At 40.9% G+C, this 9,605-nt stretch overlaps 1 protein-coding gene across 1 annotated transcript in view; it reads left to right on the plus strand.

Moving 5' to 3' along the window:
- Positions 1–9,605, plus strand: part of NRAP (nebulin related anchoring protein) — a 72,869-nt gene that overhangs the window by 12,872 nt on the left and 50,392 nt on the right. The window contains exons 10-11 of the mRNA XM_039870897.1: positions 7,055–7,159; positions 8,205–8,321. Coding sequence (XP_039726831.1) covers positions 7,055–7,159; positions 8,205–8,321 — 222 coding nt within the window. The remainder of the gene's footprint in view (positions 1–7,054; positions 7,160–8,204; positions 8,322–9,605) is intronic.

The following is a 9,605-nucleotide window of genomic DNA, read 5'->3' on the forward strand; positions in this document are numbered from 1 at the left end:
TTCCCCTCTATTCCAGTCAAATCCGTCTCCTCGTAGGCTTCCACATGGAGTCCATTTCTGCCTTCATGCTTTTGTTCATGGTGGTTCCCTATCCTGGATTTTATTAAACAAGTATTTATTGATTCTATTACGTGTCAGGTGTCGTGCCAGGCTGTTGGAATACATTAGTAAACAAAACAGGCAAAAATCCCTGCCTTCACCGAACTGACTTTCTATGGTAGATGCCTTTTTCCTCCCTTTGCGTCTGTTAACTGACCTCAGCCCTAGCGGTCCAGCTCAAATTCCATCTTCCTGTCCAAAACAGGGCCCATCACATATATATCGTTTTTTTTTTGTTTTGTTTTGTTTTTTAACTCTCATTGTATTTAACTTCAATACACAGTATGCTTAAACACATAAACATTTCTAATCACTAATTGTTTCATACGTTAGTTTTATTTCGCTAGATAGGTCATAATTATCTTAAAAGAGGAACTTTAAAAAAAAATTTTGTTTGGCTTTTCTTTTTCCAATGTTAATTGCTTCATCCAATGCTAGGCACATAGCAGATATTAGGTTTTTGAAGCTTAGATGAATGATGCTGATTAATTTTAGATTGCCTGTCCACAACAACTTCCTGCTGCTCAGTGACGGGCAAAGAAATGTTCAGTTACATTTGGAACTCTTCTATGAGATAAGTGAATTTCAGAAAGTACAATTATTTATGATATTAGGTTATTTTCTAGCTGAACATTTTGGTTAACTGAGACCCGCTGTATACCGATAGGAGTTTATGGTTTTTAGAAAATTTCTGTCTGATATCAACAGTGTGAGTAAGTATTGCTGTGTGTGTGTGTGTGGGGGTAATAGGGAATCTTACCAACCAATTGTGCGGGGTGTGTGTCTGTATGCATTTGTGTGTTTTCTTTGTAGAGACCCTATTGGACTGGATATGGGGAAGGGAATGCTTGGTGCCCAGGAGCGCTGCCAGACCCTGAAATTGTGAGGATGGTTGAGGCTCGGAAGTCTCTTGGTGAGGTAAGGGCCCTAGACATTACTTTAGCAATTAATTTGAATGTTCCTTTATCGTGAGATTGTGGTAGACAGAATACTGTCCCCTCCCCCTAAAGATTTCCGTATTCTAATCCCTGGCACCTGTGGAGATGTTGCTTACATGGCCAAAGGGACTTTGCGGATGTGAGTAAGTTGAGGATCCTGAGATACGAAGATTATCCTGGATTATTAGAGTGGAAGCAATTTAATCACAGGGGTCCTTATAAGGAGGGAAGCATGAGGGTCAGAGTCAGAGAAAGGTGATGCGACAACAGAAGCAGAAGTCGAAGCAATTTGGGGCCACAAGCCAAAGAATGCTGGCAACCTCTAGAGACTGGAGAAGGCAAAGAAATAGATTCTCCTCCAGAGCCTTCAGAAGGAACCAGCCCAGATGGCCCATGTGTAGACTTCTGACCTCCAACATAGCAAGAGACACCTTGGTAGGTTTTCATGTAGAAAAGGCAATTTTAGACCAGACTGTGGAAATCCTTAACAATTTGCAGAGTCCCCCCTAGTCCTCTCCATGCACCCAGGACACCTGCCCTTTGAAGAAATTACTTTGGAAAATATTGTTAGTCTTCAGTGACTTTTCCTGGAGCAAATGGAAAAGGAAACAGTAGCAACACACGTGCTAAGCTACTATGTCTCATTAGGAAAGCTAATCATCAGAGATACTTAAAAAGTAAGGAGGAAAGCTAGCAGACATTTTACTCCCAATGCGGTAGAACTATCTCTAATGGATGAGTTACAGAAAAGTCTCCTGCATATTAATGGCTGCATTATCATACAACCTTTGAGTCAAAAGGCATCCCTTGGGTTGTACCAGGTTCCACATCATTTGATGTAAGCATTGAAGGGGCAGCCTTTTGACCTGAGAAATATGATTTGAAGGTGTTATTCAAATCATCAGTTGGATAACATTTTCCAATTTATTCTGGGTGACTGAATTGTTTAAATATCTTATAAACCCAGTTGCATTGGTTCTGATGATGCCTGCGATTACACTTCTATTAGTTCTCATCTGATATTGTATTGGTTCTCATGATGATGTGGGTTCTGACCAGCAGGAGTATACAGAAGACTATGAGCAACAGAGGGGCAAAGGGAGCTTTCCAGCCATGATCACGCCTGCTTATCAAAGGGCCAAGAGAGCCAACCAGCTGGCCAGCCAGGTGAGCGTCTTAATGCTTTTTTACCACTGATTATGTTCATTTTTTTTTTTTGTTATTAACGAACTTCTGGGATTCAGATAAAATCTAATAAGAGAGTGTTCTGGGGCAAGGTACCATTAGTGTGGTGTTATGGAGAAAACCATGTTTTTATCTTTCTCTATCAATTACCCTCTGTACCTTGACTGGGCATCATCCACCAAATGGGGAGAAGACCATGCAGCTCACTCTAAGACTGGACCAAATAAATTCTTGAGGTCGCTTTAGTGTTAAGGACACTGCTTCAAACTAAGTGGCAGGTCCTCCTAAAAGGTAGTGTATCTTGTTGGTAAAGAGTCAAAACACTGGGATTAGAATCCTGGCTCTAGGTGTGTGACTGAGCAAATTACTTAACCTCTCTACTCCTCAGCTGCTCATATATAAAAAGGGGAAAATAATAGTCCTGCCTCATGAAATTTTTGTGGAGATGAAGTGAGTTCATATTTGTTCACGTTTAGCAGTGAGTTCATATTCCTTACTCTCTTGGACTTTACACGTTAGCATCGATGCTTTTTGAGGTGGTTCCCATAACGCAAGCCATAAAGACCTGCCATGGGTAGTGGCGAGGATAACCCGGTGGTGTAGTTTCAGGATGGAGAGGCCTTCACAAAGGCTGGTGGGTGTGACCATGACTCTGCTGTCTCCTCATCAGGTGGAATACAAGAGAGGCCACGATGAGCGCGTCTCCAGGTTCACCACGGTGGCAGATACCCCTGAGCTGCTACGGGCCAAGGCGGGGGGACAGCTTCAAAGTGACGTAAGAAATGATGAAGGTCACAACTCAGTGATTCTTGTTCAAGATTCTCTAGTCTTTTCTTACTTGGTGGAGGAGTGAGGGAGAATGTAGGAGGCATCTCGGTCCTGTGTGGGGACCAGGAAGAACTTTCTAAGGTCAAAGATGGTCAGATCAGAAACATCAGCCATCACAGAACTCGTGAAAACTCCTCTTTAGGGAGAAAACTTTAAATAGTATTAGTGACAAACCGCATGTATCTGATTAATCTGAAAGAATTAATTTTAGGTTAATTCTCGCCTTGTCACTGCAAATTATAGAACATAACTTCTAAAGAATCTGTACCACTTGCCTTTTCATAGCCCAGTTACTCCATAGCACAATAAGGCCAAGAACTGAATGTTGTTCTGAGCCGGGGGAAGCTTAAGCTCCAATTCAGGTTCAAGTTAACAGGTGGCTTCTACTTGCCTTGAGTCAGAAGCCTCTTGTCTCCCAAATGGACCAACAGCTTCTCAAGGGCAGCGAGCAGCCTTATTCTTCTGCCCAGCCGTGACTCCTGGCCCACATCAGGTGCCTCACCCATATGTGTTGAATTCTACATTGAATTTCTCCATGTGTCAGGCACTGTGCTGAGTACTGAGAATAAAAAGTAAATAAAATGCACAAGTTCATCAAGCTATAAGCCAATTACATTGCCATAAGAGCTGTGACAGCGGTGTGCAGGGTGTTATAGGAGCCCTTAGTAAGGCTTCTCACTCAGATTGCTTGGTAAATGGTGAGATGGTGACATGATTTCCAAAATTTGTTTTCATTTTCCAGGTTAGGTACACAGAGGACTATGAACAGCAGAGAGGGAAGGGCAGTTTTCCTGCTATGATCACACCTGCTTATCAGATAGCTAAAAGAGCCAATGAGCTGGCAAGTGATGTAAGTGTTCCTGGCAATGTTGTCATGTAGGGGAGGAGGCAGGAAGTTATTTGGGCCTGGCAAGTCCAACTTCCTGTCTACTTTTGCATGCACTGTGGATCTAGAAAGTAGCTTTCTTTCTTAGTTTTCTATCAATTTTACCGTGATCTGGCACTTTTATGTATAAGACACATTCCCTGGACCCAAGCAGGAAAAGAATATTCCACAAGACAGTCGTCTGTACTCTTCTGGCCTATGTGCATAGGAGGCTCAATTCCCTGAGTTTGTCCTTTCTCTTCAAACAGGTGAGGTACCATCAACAATATCAAAGAGAAATGAAGGGAATGGCCGGTCCAGCCACTGGAGCTGAGGGCGCAATGATGAAGGAATATGTGGATCAATACGGCCAGGTGTGTGATAAAATGACTTCCTGGGACACTGCTCTCTTTAGTGGTCAGTTCTGTTTTGCAACCCTCTAGCCTGTGACATAACCCATGACCGTTTAATCAGAGGTTGGGCTGTGGCTTATCTCTGCTCTATTTATGAAAGTTGGCTTTTCCAAGCAAGAAAGTAGTGGGCAAACAATTACACAGGGCTCAACTTCACCCACTTAGGAAAACAGATTCCAAGAATGTTTTTTCTTCCTTTTTTTAAGTAAAGTACCTATATCAAGATGGTGGGTTTGCTAAGAATAAAGCATTCTCATCTATTCATTGAAGAATGGTCCCATGGACTGAAACTGGATGCGTTTAGCCCACCAACTGTGTGAGCTCAAAGCGGATCAAAGTACATGTCTTGAGAAATATTGAGCAATTCATGGAGTAGCAGAACTCGTTTTCTGAGAAAGTAGAATTGCTTATCTAGTTTGCTAGGTAAAGTAATATGCCAGAGAATGCAGAGCTTTTTCAAATTTCACTTCTTAAATAAAGTACATCTTGTCAGGGTGTGAGACAGTTGAGATGACAAGCTAATTTTTATTTGCACATCCCTGTCTATTTTTTAGTACTAGACGGATGTTGTAGGGGAGAAAAGGAACATTCTTTTTTTCACTGTCCTAAGTAAAGAATATCGGAAGAGCAAGCGTGTGTACTAGGAAAATCCATTCAATGGGCTTAGTTGATATTTTTTTCTTAATTGGACAGTTGTTTTTCAGTAGATAGATTCTACAACACAAATGACTTATTCAACTTACATAATTTATAAAGGAAAACAAATAACTTATTTCTCTTCAGAAAAAAAGTTGCCCGTATGAAGATACATCACACGAGACTTAGGATGTATGTAAAGATAGTTCATGATCCCTTTACAAATGTCTGTCTGAGCCAAAATATTTGATTTTGAACTAAAAAGGCCATTTTATTAAATTCCATGATGTTAGTTAGTCTCTTAATGCTTTAAACTAAGTGAAAAAATATTTTTATTGGTTTCATGTTTTAAATATGTTGTTTAGAAGGCTCAGGACAACTTATAAAAATCAGTTTTATTAAAAAATATTTGGTTTCTGTATTTGGCAAAAACTATATTGTCATAAAAAAACCCTATATTGTTCTAAATGTGGACAGTGCTATCTGCCAAGAGTTAAAACATGGACATATAATTTCATATGTGTATCTAGACATGTCTATACACATTGATGAAATGTAACTTCATAGGAGCATGGTTAATTCTTAATTATTTGGACATTTTGGTTGAGGTTTTCAGTTGTGATAATAACAAATGCAAGAGTCAAAGTGGGTGTTGTTTGATAGCACAGCTAGCAGCTGTCGAGAGGATCAGTCTTGTGTGGCATTTCACTGTGATTTAGTGGAACTTGCCAGGGCATGAGTAGAAGGGACTGAGAGAGAAGCGGCAGTCAGATAAACTATAAATATCCATAGTGCCTAAAATGCCAAACAATCCATTCTTCTTTTTTATGAGTAACATTTTTTTTTTAGGCTAATGGACTATGCCATGTAATCAATTTATTATTTGTAAGTAGTCAATTCCCCAATAGGATTAGGTGGCTTACAAACCAATTTACAAAATATAAATACATATAAGCAAGGAAGTTAAAATACGATACAGACCATTTCTAAACCATAGAGAAAAGGGGATTACCAAATAATCTGAGTGCCTTTATTATTATTTTTTTTAACTTAATATTTTTTACTTATTACTTTTGGCCCAAAATATTCCGGCAGCCAAACATAAAGGAGCACTCAGACTAAACAGTTGTCATTATCGGATAAAAAGGGAACCCGGACATTTTAACTTGACCCAACTGTTTTGTTTAAGAAAATGTATGTGCTAGACCTCAAACCTGGTGCTGGAGCAGGGCAGACCCTGGCCCTAGATGAAGCCTGTGGGCAATGGAGTCTTGAGCCTGGGGGGGCAGGCTAAGGGTTCTTCCATATTTGTGGGAACACAGATGAGGAAGCTGCTGATTCTGCCCAGGACAGGACTGAGAGGAAGGGAGGAGTTCCCCAGATAGAAGGTAGCGTCTGATGGGGTCTTGAAGTACATCTGACTGCCAGGGAAGGTTTATAGTAGTGATGTGATGATAGGTCCATGAGAAAGAAGGTTTTTGTGAACATGGGCGGCTGGTATGGGGAGGAAGAAGGAAGAAATTAAGAGTCAGATTATAATTTTTAGTCTGAAATATACATTTAGTCTCATTTCAGAGCATCTCATGCCAATTTGAAAATCTCCCCCTTCTGATTACAAAAATTCAAATAGTTACATAATGCTCTCCTTCTTAGTAGATGACATACATTTACAGTATTTGGGATATCAATTAGTTTCTCTGTATAAATCTGTCGATTGGCCTGAGAAAGGCAGCGTTCAAGACTGCTGGAAGACTGCTGAGCTTCCCTGGTGTCAGCTAAGAAGTGAACACTCCATAATACATGGGCCTGGGAGACTGGTAGAGTCTCTTGATGTATCTAGTAGAAATGATGATGATAATGATAACAGTTATCATTTATTTAGTGCCGACTGTGTGTTGGGTACCAGTAAGTAGGCCTGACTCAGAGCCTACCATCCTAACCACCACGAGGTACCACTCCCAGCGTGATCACTGGACTGTCCAGTGTGGATGGACCTCTGTAGGAACAGGCTGTAGGAGAGACCATTGCTAATCCCTCACCCATGTAGGGAGGGGAGCATTACTGATTGAGATTTTTGATTCATCCAGCAGGGTTACTTGGAGGAGAGTGATGGGCACAGAGGGAAGGGCAGCTTCCCCGCCATGATCACCCCGGCTTATCAGAATGCCAAGAAAGCCAACGAACTCGCTAGTGATGTAAGTACCGCATCAGGATGGCCTACAGAGCCACAGAAGCAGAGGAGAAATGAGACTTTGAAGGCTGTGCTTATTGAAGCCTACACACAGATAAATTTATTAGAACTGAGTCAAAGCAGAATGTTAGCCTTCAATTTCTATCCAAATTTCTGGTACCTACTTCTTTTGTTCAGACTGTTTGGTCACATTTATCTTTTTTAAAGGAGATTGACATGGACAAATGGTATAACTCACTTTAGATCAGCTGAAGCAAGTACAAATGCTGGTCCAGACAGATAAACTGGGGTTAGGAGAGTCTTCACAGAAGAACCCATCTAGAAATCCAGCACGTTAGGGGGATAACTGATTAAAAACAAGTCATATGATTATCAAACTAGGTGTAACCCAGTTGATAAAATGATTTTTATTTGCAGAATGTTGGCCAGCTGGCAGTCCTTGAAAGAGTGGCTATAATTAAACTTGGTAAAATCACACACACACACACACACACACACACACACACAGTAGAACTAACATGCCAACTTGAGTGTTCGCTTTGGCAGCGTATATGCTAGCACAGCAACTTGAACTTGGTCTATAATCAGAAGCCAAGCATTTGTTTCACACCCCCATTGGCCTTTTCCTTTATTCTGTTATTATTCAGTTATATCCATTTAACCAGAATAGTGCACTTTCGTGAGAGGGGAAATAAAACACACACTGCTCTCTTTGCCCGCTCCTCGGCAGGGTAGGTGAGAAATGGTGTTAAACCAAGGGCAGACTCGCTCTGGGATTACACCATTTGGTATGATTGTTTTAAGACCTTCTTTCATGCGGAATTAAAGTATAAAGTGTGAAAAGTGTGCAAAGGGCCAGTAAAATTTTAATACAAAAGGGACCGAGTGGTTTATGTATTTCGTGGAGAAATGTCCATATGATTTTTTTTTTCCTTCATAAAATGCTGTGAATTGAATGTCGTCATTAACTGAGAGGTAATTTTGGAGTAATTTCTCTTGTGGAGCATGAAGACGAAAACTCTGGACCTTCTTTGTGTGTTTTCTTTTAGATAAAATACAGACAGGACTTCAATAACATGAAAGGCGCTGCACATTATCACTCACTCCCAGCCCAAGACAACTTGGTTTTGAAGCGGGCTCAGAGTGTGAACAAGCTTGTGAGTGAGGTGCGTATAGGGGACAGTCACACCTGTGTGCTGTCACCTCCTTTATCTCCTATAGGCAGTGAACAGGGCAGCCCCAGAAAAAAATTCTATGTAATGCCACATAAACTACACATGGGTTGGCAGTTCCCAAAGAATAAATATGCATTAAAAAGCAATTCACAGGAGAGCCCAGAATCAAACAAATTAAATTGAAACAAATTAAATTTTTCTAATGGTTCAAAAGTTTCTTCCTGAAGTCTCACAGGGCTGAGATGCTCAAAAGTTCCAGGCGATAGAGTTCTAGTTGCCAGAATACTGCATGAGCCAAAGTTCATAACAATACGTCATTCCTATAAGGCGGAAATCAAAGAACAGAAAGAGTTATTTGAAAACCGTGTGAATCCCTCTTACTTTAGTGGCAGAACTGGCTGTGCCAGAGGGTGTGTTTTGTTTGGCCTACTCAGCGATTAAGATTTTTAGAATCATTTGGACTCTTTCACAAGGACCTATCCCCTCTGGTTCCCCATATCATTTTCATGCCCTAGGCTCTCATTCGCATTACCTAGCTGAACCCTGAAGGCCTTTGAGTTGGTGACCTCTCACAAGAGGAAGAATGATTACGGCTATTAAAAGTATTCACAAAACAAGTTGTTTGCAAATCAGAAACAGATATGCAACTATCCTAAAATATTTTCCTTCTCTAACCTCTAAAGTTCAGTTCTTTACCCAAAACTGTTGTTTAGCCCTTGTCCTCCAGCTTCGGGCTCCTCGGAATTACTAGGAGTGGCATTATCAGGAGCCTCACATACTTTTTAGTAGTAAATGGGTGCCAAGGCCTTGGAATCTGCATTTTAAATAAATGTTCCAGATGATTCTAATGCTATAGGCCAGAGGTCAAACTACTGAGTGCCAAGTCTGGCCCACAGCCTGTTTTTGTAAATACAGTTTTATTGGCACACAGCCACAGCTTGTTTGTTTACACATTGTTTACAGCTACTTTCAAGCTACAAGCACAGAGTCCAGTAGTTGATGTAAAGGCTACATGGCCCGCAACGCCTAAAATATTTATCGTCTGGTCATTTATAGAAAAAGTTTGCCGAACCTTTCTCTTGACTCACAGCATGTTAGATCTAGATGGTCTTTTGCGGTCTTTGGCCTCCACTTTGTCATAGGCCTGGAAAACTAAAGTGTCTTAATCTGGTTCAGAGTGACTTTTAGGGACAAAGCTGGAACCAGACCACTGATAGTGCAGTTCCACCACCAGGCTAATGCTGCTACTGATTTGGCCTTTTTTTTTTTTTTTTT

This window comes from Pteropus medius, unplaced genomic scaffold, assembly GCF_902729225.1.
Source record: "Pteropus medius unplaced genomic scaffold, Ma_sr-lr_union100, whole genome shotgun sequence".
Classification (NCBI taxonomy): domain Eukaryota; kingdom Metazoa; phylum Chordata; class Mammalia; order Chiroptera; family Pteropodidae; genus Pteropus; species Pteropus medius.